Genomic DNA, 16,725 nt, shown 5'->3' on the forward strand with positions numbered 1-16,725 from the left:
TGTAATAGCTCAAATTATAAAGATGGAAAAGCCTACATATAGTTTTGATTCTTGAACAATACATAGAAACCAGAGAAGGCATAGAAAAGTCCGAAGTGAAATCAAACAGCGACATGATTACAAGTGCAGTTTAAAGTCTTAAGAATTGCTGAAAGAATGAAAATGATTGACTCTAGTGTTTTCTGTAGATGTAACTGCTATGACCATGTGCCAATTGAATCAGTTATTTTCACATCTACTCATGGTTGTATCGATGGTTGCTGCTGTCTATGGCTAGAAGTTTAATGGATATCTGTTTTTTGTTTGCAGGTATTGATAAATGGCCAGGAAAGCAAATACACAGTCATAATTATCGTGTGCCAGATCCATTTCAAGACCAGGTAATTAAAGACAAAATTAATTCACAGGTTATCTCTATTCTACAGTCAGAATGCTTAGTATCTATAAACTAAAAGAAAAATCAGAGGTACTTTAGCAGAATTCTATAAGTGTTCATATATTTACAGTGTAAGATGCATGTGAAGGAGCTCCTACATAGAAGCAACAATTCTTTATCATACTCCATAACTAGATGCTCAATTTTGAATCAGTGTCTAGAAGGATTATTGTTGCTCTTATGAGAAAGGTAGCTTATACAGGAAATAGTGTTGTTACCAACTGATGTAGCAGTTTTGACAATGTCATCTCCAGGCACTAAGGCAGGATGAGTGCCCACCGTCACCTCAGTAAATCTCCTCTCTTTAAGTCCAACTACTAAAGGCTATGGAAGGCTTCCCTAACATGCATAAGCAACTTAACCAAAGATGAGTAGCCCAGTGGCTAGTATTGATATCGGAGGTGAAAATAGGAGTTAAATTTTTGGTTTTTTACTGATCTGGGAATAAATTTAATGCAGAAATAACATGGAATAGCAAGCAAAATTTCACTCAAACTTCTAATTATTGAGTTCTAATAACAACACATGAGTGAGTGATGAATACTCTTACCAAAGTATAAGATGACTTTGTTCTTTTACCTTAGATAAGTGGCTTTAAGTAGAGAAATACCTTGCTATTCTATACTTTTAGACCTGCAAAAATACTCAAAAACGTAGAAAACCAGCAAGCTAACATGTCTTTTGTGGCCACCCACAAGTGTAGAAAGTTGAAACACACAAGATCAATAGATATGTGGGTGGAGAATCTTGGGAAACAAGTTAATAACGATATTAGTAGTCCAGAACTTCAGATCTGCAAGTATATTGAAGTTTCCAATAAGCTGGAAACTACTTGCAGTGAATTGGGTTTAAATTCCTGTGAAAATTCAATCACTGCAACCTCTGATTTACTTTTTCTACTTATTCTTCAATAAGTTTTTTATGAAATTCCTTCAATAAACATTAAAATAAATTCCGCTGCAGATATCACACCGTAATACATAAACAAACACATGTACAAGAATCAACACATTGACACAGATATTTTGGACAACAGTCCCCGGAAAAACCCAATGTGGGAAAATCAGTGCAACAAGGGATGATTTTATTATTCAGCAATTCTTCAGTACAACAGGGTGCCAAACTATCTTACCCACAGAGAGAAAAAAATCTCCAATACTTCTCTCAGTCCCAGCATCAGCTTGGCTGACCTTTGCGTGGTGTTGATTTGGGGTAGCATTGGATGTGCTCTAGCCACGAAAATTGGTGGAGAGGATAAGGCACATGAGATCTCCAATACCCAGAAAGGGTTTGGGAAGATTCTAAACAGTGTGGGAGATATTAAAATAATTAATATTTTTAATGGAGTCCCTAAGTCTAAACTTAGGGAAAATAAAATATTAATGTGAATTAATATAAAACTGTGTTAGAATGGTCCAAAAGTCATGGATCAAGCCAGATCTAATCTTAGCCGTTGATTAGGGACTTAATCTCGGCCGTTGATTTGTCAACGAGAAAAGTATAAGAGGAGGCTTGAGGGTCACTTGGAGAATACACTAAGAGATCAAGGTTTCGACTTTCTGGGGCTGGGTTTGCTGAGAAAGTTGAGAGAGTGATCAGAGTTGCAGCTGAGGGGCAGTGAATACAGAAGCAGAGAGGTAGAGATAGCATCGGGAGGATCAGCGCAGTAGCCGGAGAGAGGGACGCAGAAGCAGCCAAGGGTTCACGCAGAGCTAGCCAGGTCTCACACAGAGGCAGCCAGGAGTTGCACAGTGCCTCAGAGGGCTAGCGTGGGTGACGCAAAGAGCCAGAGGGTTGACTTAGTGCCTCCAGAGGCTGATGCAGGCCAAGCCAGAGTGATGTTGGGCTAACACTGGGCGAGGGAGAGGCTGACGCTGTCCCTAGAGGCTAACGGTGGGGCTTCGTGGGGTAGATTGGAGCTGTAGAGCTGCCGAAGTGTTTATCCGGGGTTTTAGCTGGAATATCTACTTCTGAGTAGAGAGGTACTACTGCCGAGATTTTTCTCTGTTGGGTGAGCTGGATTTGGCACCCAGATTGTATTCTGACACTACTTAATAAATCAAACCCTCAGATAGTTGCACTGGTTTTCCTGCATTGGGTTTTTCTGGGGACATTAGTAAAAAAAAAAACGGTGTCACTTGTGTGCTTGTTTCTATTTCCTTCAGTTGATGATCTGTAATGTGTTGAGCATGTACTTGTGTTTATTTCCAGTATTTACATGGTAAGTAACTTGTTAATTAATAGAACAAGTAGGTAGGAATAAATCAATAAAGTGCATGAAGGGTTTCTAACGTGTCAGACTTAGAAATTCCAACATGGTATCAGAGCGTGGTTGCATATCATAGGAAAACTAAGGACATCAGCCGAGCAGAGCAGCAACAATAGAAAACAGCTATCCTAAGTGACAAAAGCTGTTCCTAGCAGAGTAGCAGCAAGGCAGGGGTGACGCAGTGCCCATGTCATCAAGATTGAGCCAAGAAGGGGCTGCGCAGAGGCTGAGGGAGGTAAAGACGGGCTCACACAGAGCCACGCAGAGGCCAGGAGGGTTGACGCAGTTGGCTGAGAACGCTGATTTGCTAGTGTCGGGATTACGCAGAGCCTAGGAGCTCTAACCTTTAGTTTGTTGGGGTTTAGGAGGCTGTGGGTAAGTTGCAGAGTGGCGCTGGTGGGGTACTATAGTCAGAACAATACCTAACAGGGCAAGGCCAAGGAGGAGGGTGTTGCTATTGAGGGTTTCTAGCTGAGAAATCCGGATTAGTGGCGTAGCTGCACAAACGATTAGAGTGGGGGCATCTCGACATTGGCAAAAGGGTTTCTAGGAAGGAAATCGAGGTTGAGAGGGAGTCACACCGAGGACTTCCAGGAGGGAAGTAGAGGAGCAACGAAATGGCACTACACGGAGTAAGAGACCAGGACAGACTGGATGGAGCCTCAAACTTCGTAGTCTGGAAGGCCAGAATCTTATTCGTACTTGACAGGAATCGTGTCAAGCACTTCGCCTTGAGGATGATAGCTATCCCAGTTGACCCAGCTGATAACAACAAGTACGAGGATGCGATGGCAAGGGCTAAGAGTATGATCCTTGACGGGGTCAAGGATCATATAGTACCACATATTGCCTAGAAGAACACGGCACAGGAGATGTGGGAGGCCCTGACCAAGTTGTATCAGCATACTTTTGTGCAGAGGAAGATGCTAATAGAAAATCAGCTATGATCATACCAGATGCAGAAGGGAGAACAGATCGACCCATTCCTCGGTCAATTGAAGGAGATCTGGGATCAACTGACTTCCATAGGGGCAACGCCAAATCCAGAATTGATGGTGAGAACAACCCTGAACGCAGTCTCAGAAGATTGGGAGGTGTTTGTCTAGAGCATACTAGGCAGGGCGACCCTTCCAGATTGGGAGGAAATATGGGCTGCTCTTCGCCAAGAAGAGATCAAAAGGTTGAGCAAGGTGGGAAGCAACGACAAGGGGATCAGAATCAAGGAGGAGGAGGAGGATGATGTTGCCCTAGCATCTGAGGGAAAATAGGAGAAACAAAAGAAGAAGGACCTCTCCAAGGTCAAATGCTTCCACTGTGGGGAGCTAGGTCATTATGTGACCTAGTGTCCAAGGAAAAAGAGTAAGGGAGAGGCCTCCGAGACCAAGGCAGCACCAGCAAGGGCACAGAAGGAAAGTGGAGATAGATGATGACTGTGCCATGAGTGCACACACACCACTTGAGTGGAAGTGGGGAGACATTGAGCTGTAGTCAGACGGACTACAGGCGATGAGGGGCAGGCTCCTCAAGGTACCCAACCTCTTGGATTATACCTTGTTACGGGAGCCCCGAAGAGGAGTAGCAAGACTGGCGGATGTCGGTAGAGGCGGATGTGGGTAGAGACGGATGCGGATGGAGCGACAGAGGGAGCTATAATGCAGGATTCCTAGGACAGCATGAGGCTAGCAGGCTGCAATAGTGCGAGAGGCACGGGAGTGTTGCACCAGTGTAGGATGGCACAGAGAGCTGTGCAACTGTGCGAGATGCATGGAGTTGTTGCAACAACACAAAGGTCAGAGAGGGAGCACTTGCCAGTGACAGAGGGAGCTTCAACATCAGGAGTGTTTCTAGCCCGACGGAGATGTCAGAGTTGGGAGATCAGTTACTTACTTCTCAGTAACTGAGTTGCAGTGCAACAGTTAGCCATGGTAGTGCTATGGGCAGCACGATGCAGCATGATGAGAGGGGTTGCAGTGCAGATGCAACAGTGGCAGTGGCAGGGCCATGGGCAACAACACAGATGCAGAGGGAATTGCAGTACGAATGCAGCAATGGCAATGGCAGGGCCATGGGTAGCAGTACAGGATGCAACAATGCAGATGATAGGCAGCAGGCCTAGCATCAGCACAGGGACCGATGTTGGATGATCAGGGTGATACTCAGTGAGGAGTATTATTAGAGCACAGTCCTCGCTAAGAGGGAGTGATGATTTGGGGTAGCATCGGATGTGCTCTACCCACGAAAATTGGTGGAGAGGGTAAGGCATATGAGATCTCCAATACCCAGAAAGGGTTTGGGCAAATTCTAAACAGTTTGGGAGATATTAAAATAATTAATATTTTTAATGGAGTCCCTAAGTCTAAACTTAGGCAAAATAAAATATTAATGTGAATTAATATAAAACTGTGTTAAAATGGTCCAAAAGTCATGGATCAAGCTAGATCTAATCTTAGTCGTTGATTAGGGACTTAATCTCGGTTGTTGATTTGTTAACGAGAAAAGTATAAGAGGAGGCTTGAGGGTCACTTGGAGAATACACTAAGAGATCAAGATTTCGACTTTCTAGGGCTGGGTTTGTTGAGAAAGTTGAGTGTGATTAGAGTTGCAGCTGAGGGGCAGTGAATACAGAAGCAAAAAAGCAGAGATAGCACCGAGAGGATCAGCGTAGTAGCAGGAGAGAGGGACGCAGAAGTAGCCAAGGGTTCATGCAGAGGCAGCTAGGAGTTGCACTGTGCCTCAGAGGGCCAGCGTGGGTGACGCAAAGGGCCAGAGGGCTGACACAGTGCCTCCAGAGGCTGACGCAGGCCAAGCCAGAGTGGCGCTAGGCTAATGCTGGGCCAGAGAGAGGTTGACGCTGGGGTTTCGTGGGGCAGATAGGATCTGTAGAGCTGTCGGAGTGTTTATCTGGGGTTTCAGCCGGAATATCTGCTTTCGAGTAGAGAGGTACTATTGCCGAGATTTTTCTCTATTGGGTGAGCTGGATTTGGCACCCAGATCGTATTCTGAAACTGCTTAATAAATCAAACCCTCAAATAGCTGCATCAGTTTTCCCGCATTGGGTTTTTCTGGGGACATTAATCCAAAAAAAATAGTGTCACTTGTGTGCTTGTTTCTATTTCCTTCAGTTGATGATCTGTAATGTGTTGAGCATGTACTTGTATTTATTTCCAGTATTTACATGGTAAATAACTTGTTAATTAACAGAACAAGTAGGTAGGAATAAATCAGTAAAGTGCATGAAGGGTTTCTAACGTGTCAGACTTAGAAATTCCAACACACGGCTCCCAGACATTCTGCATCAGCCCCTGCTTGACTGCGCCAGCCCTAGGCCTCTCTGCGTCACCCACCTAGGCCCTCTAGTGACTGTGCAGTCTCCTGCTGCCTCTACGTCTACCTAAAATGCCTTGCGTCTGCCTCTCCTGCCTCAACGCTGGTCTCCAGTGCCTGATCCCGTCTCTTTGTTCCGTACTTGCTGCATCCTGACTGCTCACCAGACCACTAGTTTGAATTTCTCAGCTAACCCCACTCTAGAAATTGAACTCACTGGTCTCCCTCAGTGTATTTTCCAAGCGACCCTCAAGCCTCCTCTTATACTTTTCTCGTTGACAAATCAATGACCGATATTAAGTCCCTAATCAACGACTAAGATTAACTCTGGCTTGATCCATGACTTTTGGACCCTTCTAACACAGTGTTATATTAATTCACATTAATTGACAAATCAATGACCGATATTAAGTCCCTAATCAACAACTAAGATTAACTCTGGCTTGATCCATGACTTTTGGACCCTTCTAACACAGTGTTATATTAATTCACATTAATATTTTATTTTCCCTAAGTTTAGATTTAGGGACTCCATTAAAAATATTAATTATTTTAATGTCTCCCAAACTGTTTAGAATCTGCCCAAACCATTTCTGGGTATTGGAGATCTCATGTGCTTTAGCCTCTCCACCAATTTTCATGTCTAGAGCACATCTGATGCTACCCCAAATCAACACTCCCTCTTGGCGAGCACTGTGCTCTAGTAATACTCCTCACTGAGTATCACCCTGATCATCTGGCATTGGTCCCTGTGCTGATGCTAAGCCTCCCTGCCCAACATCCTCTGCACTACTGCATCCTGTACTGTTGCCCATGGCTCTGCTATTGCCACTGTTGCATCTGTACGACAACTCCCTCTGCATCCGTGCTGCTGCTGGTCCTTTCTCCCAACACTGCATTGCACTGCAACTCCCTCTGCATCCGTGTTGTTATCACTCCCATTTCTGCTACTGAAACGGGTTCTTTACCATCCCCATCTTTTCCCTGAAGTATTCAAACTTTGTCCTTCCAAAGGCCTTGGTGAGGATGTCCACCACCTATTCTCCTGTAGGAGTGTAGCTCAACTGTACAGCTCCTCGTTGGACACAGTCCCTGACAAAGTGACACTGGATATCAATATGCTTTGACCTATCATGAAACACTGGATTCTCAGAGAGCTTGATGCAACTCTGATTATCACACATAATCCTGGTCACCTCCATATTCCTTCTGAATAGGTTCACAAGTAGTTTTCTAAGCCATATGGCCTCGCACGAAGCTGTGTTCGCTGCCATATATTCAGCCTCAGATGAGCTCAGAGCCACGGACTTCTGTTTCCTACTGCACCAGGAGGTCATTCCTGATCCAATGTTGAAACAGTACCCAGAGGTACTTTTCCGATCCACTGAACTTCCTGCCTAATTCGCATCAGTAAATCAACTCAAACTGATATCCTTACCTTTGGTGTACAAGAGTCCATAATCGACTGCTCCCTGTAAATACTTGAGAACGTGTTTGGCTGCTGCCCAGTGTGCCCTCTTCGGTTCCACCATGAACTGACTGAGGGTGTTGACAACGTAGCAAATGTCTAGCCTTGTGTTGACCAGATACATTAGGGACCTTATGAGCTGCCTGTATAGGGTGGGATCAACATTCATGTCTTCTGATGCATCAGTCTTCTTCCAGTTGGTGATCATTGGAGTAGCCATGGGTCTACAGTCCTCCATCATGAACCTTTTCAGGATTTTTGTAGCATACCTCCCTTGCCCAAGGAATATTTCTCCCTTCTGCTGCCAAAATTCCAACCCTAGGAAGTAATGCATTCATCCCAAGTCCTTCATATCGAATTCTGTGGCTAGATTCTTCTTGCAGTCCCCAATGAGTCTGGATGATCATATTAGAAAGAGATCATCCACATACAATACCAAGATTAGCGACTCATTCTCTATAACCAAATAGTAGAGATTCGGATCCGTGTCACTCTTGACAAATCCCATCTTCTGCAAGTAGCCATCTATTCGACCATACCATGATCTAGGTGCCTGTTTCAGCCCATACAAGGCTTTCTTCAATCTTCATACATGAGACTTCTTCTCATGTGTCTCAAAGCCCTCTGGTTGTTCAATGTATACCTCTTCTTCTATTACCCGTTCAGAAAAGCCGTTTTGACATCCATCTGATGAATCTCCCATTCCATCCAAGCTGCAAGAGATATCACAGTCCTAATAGACGTATACCTGGCTACCGGGGTGAAGGTCTCCTCATAGTCAATTCCTTCCTTTTGAGCATACCCCTTAGCCACAAACTTGGCCTTGTATTTCTCAACACTACCATCTGTAGTGTATTTGATCTTGTAGGTCCATCTCGAACCTACCACTGATCTATCTTGAGGCCTTGGCACTACCGCCCAGACATCGTTCACCAATATGGAGTTGTACTCCTCTACCATTGCATCTAGCCAAACCTGATGTTGAGCTGCCTCCATAAAACTAGCAGGCTCCCCATCCTGAGCTACTAATGCCTGATATCTATCTGACTGTTTTCGCACCCTCTTATTGTTTCTTGGCACACCGATGAAGTCCTTTGCATCTCGCAGAATCTGACGAAGTTCTTTGCTAGTTCTTCCTCTGCCAGTAGGTGCTTCTGTTAGCTCCTCCTCCTCATCCTGAGAATCTTCCTAATCCAAGGAAATTTTTTTTACTTCCGTTGGTTGAAGAGGCTTAACCAACGTATCCTCTTTTGACTGCTCTTCGGAAGGCATCTCACGAGATTTTCTGAAAGCCTTGTCCTCCATGAACTTTACATTTCGTCGAACTACTACCTTCCTGCTCCCTGGAAGGTAGATTCTCTATCCCTTAGCGTTCTCGCTATATCCCATCAGATATCCTTTTTCCGCAGTTTGATCCAACTTCTTCCTCTTTTCCTCTGGTATGCGGCAATATGCTAAACTCCCAAATATCCTGAAATGACTGACTTTAGGTTTCTTTCCTGTGAAAACTTTCTTTAGAGTAATCTTGCCCAATACCTGATGAGGAGTATTGTTTTGAACATAGACTTCTGTGTTGCATGCTTCCGCCCACAGGAATTTTGGCATATCCTGAATCCCTGATCATACATCATGGTCCTAACTGCTTCTACAATAGTCCTATTCTTTCTATCTGCTACTCCGTTCTGCTCCGGATTGTAGGGAGTTGTCCACTCTCTTTTGATGCCCTCCTTAGCACAAAAATTAGTGAAGTCCTTATCGACATACTCTCCAGCATTATCTGAGCGCAAAAATTTTATTTTCTTACCAGGCAAATTCTCCACCAGAGCCTTGAACTCTTTGAATCGACAGAAAACCTCATCCTAGGTTTTCAGAAAATAAATCCAAGTTTTCCTTCAGTGGTCACCAATGAAGGTAAGGAAATACTCGGCACCACTGAGAGCTTTGACAGACATAGGTCCGCAGATATCTGAGTGTATCAATCCTAGTACACTGTTGGCCCTGTGTTTGCTCCTAGGAAATGCTTCCTTGGCATACTTTCCTAGAGTGCATCCTTTGCATACATCATCTCGTTTCGTACTCAGATCCTGAACTCCTGGTACAGTGCTCCTAAGAATTCTCAGAGCTCCATGGTGCAAATGGCCCATTCTTCTGTGCCATAGTTCATTCAAGTCCTTGTTTCCATGACTGCCTATTAGTGCCATTGGTGATTCTAGTCGTAATCTATACAACCTGTTACTTTTGATCCCGATCTGCACATTTTTTCTAGCTCGGGTGTTTGACATATACCTTCTCCTTGATGAAGTAGACATCATATCCCTTGCCTTGAAGTTGCGACACAGAAAGTAAGTTCATCCCCAATCCTGGTACATACAACACATTTGTAGCACAGAACCGTTCTCCCAATTCTGTTTGAAAAACTATGGTACCCTTCCCTACTGGAGTACACTTTGCCTTGTTCCCCATGGTGATTTGAAAGCTCATCTTCTCTTGTCGATATTCTGAGAAACATTCCCTGATTCTCGTCATATGCCATGAGGCTCCATTGTCTATATACCACACTTCTGATGATGCGTAACTAGTCATATAAGCCACTTCTTCTTCCAGCTTGGAAGCCAACATAGAGAAATCGAAGTCTCTTTCTCTTGTGCAATCTTCTGAAAAACTGTGCGAGTCCCCTGACATGGATGCCTCTGCATCGTGGTCTCGACCCATAACTGATTTTCCCTTCCTGTCTCTGATTACTCCCGCTGATACCATGTGAAAATTCTATCACTACAACGTTTAATTTACTTTTTCTACTTATTCTTCAACAAGTTATTTATGAAATTCCTTCAATAAACATTAAAATAAATTCTGCTACAGATATCACACCATAATACAGAAACAAACACATGTACAAGAATCACCACATTGACACAGATATTTTGGACAACAGTCCCCGGAAAAACCCAATGTGGGAAAACCGGTGCAGCAAGGGAGGATTTTATTATTTAGCAATTCTTCAGTACAATAGGGTGCCAAACTGGCTTACCCACAGAGAGAAAAAATTCTCCAGCACTTCTCCCCGTCCCAGCGTCAACTTGGCTGACCTCTGCATTTCTCCCAGACACTCTGCGTCAGCCCTTGCTTGATTCCGTTAGCCCTGGGCCTCTCTGTGTCACCCACACAGGCCCTCTAGTGACTGCGCAGTCTCCTGCTGCCTTTGCATCTGCCTGAAATGCACTGTGTCTGCCTCTCCTGCCTTAGCGCTGGTCTCCAATGCCTAATCCCGTCTCTCTGTTCTGTACTTGCTGCCTCCTGACTGCTCACCAGAGCACTAGTTCAAATTTCTCAGCGAACCCCACTCCAAAAATTGAATTGACTGGTCTCCCTCAGTGTATTCTCCAAGTGACCCTCAAGTCTCCTCTTATACTTATCTTGTTGACAAGTCAATGGTTGAGATTAAGTCTCTAACAGGGAAAATTTTAAGAACCCCCCTAAATTTATATATATAATAAATGGGCGAATCCCCATGATACATAGGAAAAATGGAAGGTGATTTTATCAATAATATAATATGTATATATAATTTTTTTGGCGAATCTCTCACCAAATTATATTATCTTGTAAAATCATGGCGAATCTTTCATTGGATTATAAAATCTTGTAAGATCTTGGTGAATATTTCACTGAATAATAAAGGCTTTGTAAAGGGCTAACAAAGTTCATAATGATTATTTCTTGTAATGGCTTGAAGCCTTGCTAATCAATCCATCAAGAATCAAAACAAGTATATTCCTTATAAGTATATTCCTTATATGGAATATAAAGATATTTCTCATGGAAAGTCAATTAGGTTTAGCGCAGGTGGTAGGGAGAAATCTTACATGTGACAATGTGTTGGACTCATAATGAGTATTTCTTGTAATGACTATGAGCCTTGTTTTTTAAGCAATCCCTCGAGGACTGAAATATGTATATTACTCATATGGAATATAAATATATTTCTCATGTATTGGAATATAAATATATGAGTGAGGAGTGGGAAATGAGCCACAATAAGTCCTTTGAAAATTGACATGAAGAAGATAAGTGCAAAAAATAAAAAGGGTGAAAATGGAAAATTTGAGAAGAAATACAAGGGAAAAATGGTGAAACAACAAATTAATAATCCATGGGAGGAACAATGATTAGAGATAGTGAGGGAAGATGTTCCCTCAACCTAGGGGTAACAAAGGTAGACATTAGAACTCTCACTTATGCAAGTGTAGCTAAACAAACATTAAGCTCTATGATAGTCATGAGAGGGAGGAAATCTGGGAAAGAAATGTGAGAACAAGAATTTAAATGGAACAAAGCATTGGGATTACAATCCTTGTTCGTTGAGTTTGGGTGCTTCCTTTGAGGCCTATTGAAAAATTAGGAATAATCTATCTATGTATCTTGTTATATAATTAGTTTGTAAAATAGTTGCCAAGTAGCTATGTTAGAGCATGGATTTTGTGAAATGTTTTTTACTCATCCTACCTATTTTTAGATGGAGATGAACAAATATGAGTATTGGAGATAGAATTCTCCCATTTTTTTGTTGTAACAAATTGTACAGGTATAGCCATGTCCATCATTAAGTATGCCCCAACTGTGTCGATAATATTCCCAAACCAAAAACTTTTTAGTACTAAAAAGCATAAAAAATCCAACAATACATATTAAAAGAACATATTAATAAAATCTGCATGGTGAAAATCAGCACAAAAGGTTATAGCGCATAAAGGTTTGCAATAGAAATCAACCTTAAAACGCCTGTGGCCAAGCAAAACAATGATAATAACCCTGCGTCTCCCTTGGAATTTTATGTATCAAGATGAAACCCCAAAACGCAAAGCCCTAGCCGAAAATAAGTGAGAACCCCTCGCATCAATCAAAGAAGAGGGTTCTGCCCTGCAAAAATGCTCAACGTTTCAAAGCGACGTCCTTAAAACGTAGAGCCCTACATATATTCACAAGAGCTAAGAAGGAAGATGAGATTTTACTATTTGCGAGCAGGTAAATAGCCTGATCATGATTTAAGTAATGTTTTGTTAAATTTCGAGGGTTGCGGCTTGCAATTCAACTCAAAAGTTTTTTATTATGTAATTAACTGATTTATTCTTTATCTTACAATATTTTTTGAATTGCTAGTTTTTACATCTTAGTATCGGTTCGCGGGATCAGTGATTGAACTCAGTTAACCAAAACTCGGTTCGCGGGATCAGTGATTGAACTCTTGGTATATATATATAAACGCAGTCTCGCATATATTTAAACGCAGTCTCGCACATATAAACTCTCGCGGGATATAAACTCTTGGTATATATATAATAGCTCCGGTCTCGCATGATCAGTGATTGAACTCGCATATATTTGGATTCGGTTCGCGGGATCAGTGATTGAACTCTTGGTATATATATAATAGCTCCGGTCTCGCATGATCAGTGATTGAACTCGCATATTATTTGGATTCGGTTCGCGGGATCAGTGACTGAACTCGCATATATTTAAACGCAGTCTCGCACATATAAACTCTCGGTTTATTTGGATTCGGTCTCGATTTATTTGGATTCGGTCTCGCATATATATAATCCTCGCACAGCCGAATTCGGTATATATATATCTACTGTAATCAGTGATTGAACTCGCATATATTTAAACGCATGTATTCGGTGATCAATTGAAATCGGTGATTCGGTCTCGCATATATATAATCCTCGCACAACCGGATTCGGTATATATATATCTACTGTAATCTAAGTTTTTAAACGCATTCGGAACCAGATCTATTGAACCGGACCAGTGATTGAACTCGCATATATTTAAACGCAGTCTCGCACATATAAACTCTCGCGGGATATAAACTCTTGGTATATATATAATAGCTTCGGTCTCGCATGATATAAACTCTTGGCATATATCATACAGGCTCAGGTCTCGGCAGTGTCGCACATATAAACTCTTGGCAGTCTTGGCATATATATACAGGCTCAGGTCTTGCGTGATATAAACTCTCGCTGCAGTCTTGGCATATATAATAGCTCCGGTTCGCTGTATATATATATAAACTCTCGCTGCAGTCTTGGCATATATAATAGCTCCGGTTCGCTGTATAATACAGGCTCAGGTCTCGCGTGATATAAACTCTCGCTGTATATATATATAAACTCTCGCTGCAGTCTTGGCATTTATAATAGCTCCGGTTCGCTGTATAATACAGGCTCAGGTCTCGCGTGATACATACAAACAGTCTTGGCATATATAAAAGGGTTCTCGCGTGATACATATATACAGGCTCAGGTCTCGGCATATATACAGGCTCAGTCTCGGCATATATAATAGCTCCGGCATATATACAGGCTCAGTCTTGGCATATATAATAGCTCCGGTTCGCTGTATAAACAGTTCGGTTGGATAAAAACAATCTTGGCATATATAAACTCTCGCTGTATATATCGCTGCTCCGGTCCGCAGCCGTCTCGGAAGATATATAATCAGTCTCGTCTCGGGGATATATAAAGCAGTCTCTTGGTTTTAAAGCTCGCAATCCAAAGCTTGGAGATCTTGGCTCTCACATCAGGTTCGGATATCAGGTGCACACATTCCTTATCTTTTTCTTTTTAATACGTATTTGCTCATATAATGTCAAGTATGAATACTTCACCACAGTTACCAAAGATTACCAAGGGCAGACCTAGCACAGTTACTCTACAAGGCCTCTATGAGTATATAGAGTCTTTAGAGAAACGCAGAGAAGAAAGAGAAGCCAAGCTACAAAAAGAGTTAGAAACCGTGCTGGAAAACAAATTTGCATCTCTTGAAAACACTATCCAGAAACAAATAGAAAATAAAATAGAACTACTGGAGAATAAAATGGAGGCAATAGAGACTAGATTGCATGTTATAGAAAAACAAAACCAAGATACTAACCAACCATCCCAGCAAGGAGACGCTGATACCTTAGAGGGTCTTAAAATGAAAGACATGATTAAAGAATTACAAGAAAAAGTTAATAGCCGCCTCACCGTAAATAGTGTGGTAGATAAGTTAGATATTAAACCAATTAAAGACGAAATGAAAAAACTAATAGAATTAGACCACGAACGTAACAAAAGAACCTTAAACCTTATAATCTTCGGTTTAAAAGAGGAAGACGATGAGGATACTTTAGCCTTAGTCCAGACAGAATTACATAATAGATTACAAATTGAAACAGCGTGTCTCACAGAAGCAACAAGGTTGGGGAAATTAACCGAGAATAAAGGAAGATTAATCCGCATAAAGGTGAGCTCTACTGATCATAAGCACAACATACTTAGTAAAACCTCAAGTCTAAAAGGAACGGGAATATTCATAAATGAAGATCTCATCCCAGAAGATCAAGCAGAATTAAGAAAGGAGGTTCAAAAGGTAAAAGAAGCTAGAAAGGAAGGAAAATGGGCAATAATCAGAAATAGAAAAGCCTTTATTCGGGACAAAAACCAAAAAGATAGTAATCAATAGCAATTAAACATGCTCCAGATCCTTTCTTGGAACTGTCGGGGCTTCCCATGGAACAAAGGCCCCAAGCTAAGTTGGATCTCAAATGATGTTGATATTATTTTGCTTGTTGAAACTTGGGAGCACGAAGAATCTAAGGTCCCTAACATAGATGGCTTTACGCTATGGTCTACATGGAACAAGCGATCCTCCCGTAGAGGCATTGGGGGAATAGCTTGTTACATTAAGAAAAACATCTCCCCCTATGTTAGGCTTTATAAAAACGACCCTTACAACCAATTTAGTTGGATAGAGATCAGAGACATTAATAATAAAAAGTCCTACATAGCAATATGTTATTTCCCCCCCATTAATTCTAACTTCTATAAGAAGAAGAATCTAGATAAAACTAACCCTTACAATAGTTTAGAGAACGATATTTCTAACCTAAGGAATGATGGTAATATCCTTTTAATAGGTGACTTCAATGCCCGAACTTCAAGTAACCAAGCTATTGTTTTAAGCAATCGTTCCAACCCTAATCCTCTTTGGTTAGACGAAGACCCTACCCTGGCTAGTAGGTACAAAAGGAGCTCTGAAGACCTCGAGGAAAATTTGTTTGGGTCAGAGCTTGTCAAGCTCTGAAGTGCTCAGGATCTCATAATTTGCAACGGTCTAAAAAAGTGGCCCAATTCCAGCAAGATGACCTGCATCCATGGACTTGGTAGCAGCGTAGTAGACTACGTTATTTCCGATCTTCCTTCATACAACGAAATGATAAACTTTGACATCTTAAACGACCACGAGCCTGACTCCGATCATAGGCCTTTACTTATAACCTTCAATTTTGTCATGCATAGAGTTCCCATAGAAAATAATACTTACAACCAAAAGAACTTAATATTTGATAAAAATAAAAAGGACCTCTTTCTAAATGAATTAAAAACTAACTTGCCTCCTTTATCTAGTATAGATAACATAGAAGACCTATATCATAATTTTACTACAACCCTCTCATATTCTATTAAAAAGTTCTCAATTGAAGTCTCAAATAATAAAAGAAATAGCAAAACCAATCCTTGGTATGACAAAGATTGTAAGAATGCGAGGAGAGCAATTAAGGAAGCTGTTGATGATTCTCTTAAAATGGACAAGATAAGAATATACAAAGCCCTAATTAAAAGGAAAAAGAGACAGTACATCCGTCAAAGACAGGAGAATCTCTTACACCTCTCTAAGGTAGCTCCTAAAAAATTTTGGAGGCAGATTCTGACTAGGAAGACTAAGGATAATAATAAAATTGCTCTTCACGATTGGAATTCTTATCTTAAAAAGCTTTATGAATCTCCTAATGCCACGGATAATTTGGAAACCCCGCTCACAACGAAAGAAGTCTTCTCTTTAGAAGACATTAAGTTTGGAGTTAATCGCCTCGCGAATGGGAAAGCTAAGGACAGTGAAGGTTACCAGGCAGAAATCTTAAAAATTGGAGGCCCTGTCCTCATCCCCCACATCCACAAGCTTTTCAATCAAGCTGTTAAGCAAGGGTTCCCTAAACCTTGGACTGAGAGCCTCATTATCCCTATTTTTAAAAGTGGAGATACAAATAACCCCTCTAATTATCGAACAATTATGATCAGCCCTCTCTTAGCCAAATTATATGGTAGTATTCTGGAAAAAAAGTTAAGCATATGGCTTGAAAGTGAAGATAAGCGGGCTAAAGGCCAAGCAGGTTTCAGA

General features: G+C 41.7%; 1 protein-coding gene across 1 annotated transcript in view; it reads left to right on the forward strand.

The window, feature by feature from the left end:
* LOC149224984 (flavin-containing monooxygenase FMO GS-OX-like 4) overlaps positions 1-16,725 on the forward strand; it is a 205,913-nt gene that overhangs the window by 74,383 nt on the left and 114,805 nt on the right. The window contains exon 2 of the mRNA XM_089386383.1: positions 310-380. Coding sequence (XP_089242509.1) covers positions 310-380 — 71 coding nt within the window. The remainder of the gene's footprint in view (positions 1-309; positions 381-16,725) is intronic.

Source organism: Pinus tabuliformis, chromosome Q (assembly GCF_031772625.1).
Source record: "Pinus tabuliformis cultivar Carrire ecotype Pingquan chromosome Q, CPIR1, whole genome shotgun sequence".
Lineage (NCBI taxonomy): Eukaryota > Viridiplantae > Streptophyta > Pinopsida > Pinales > Pinaceae > Pinus > Pinus tabuliformis.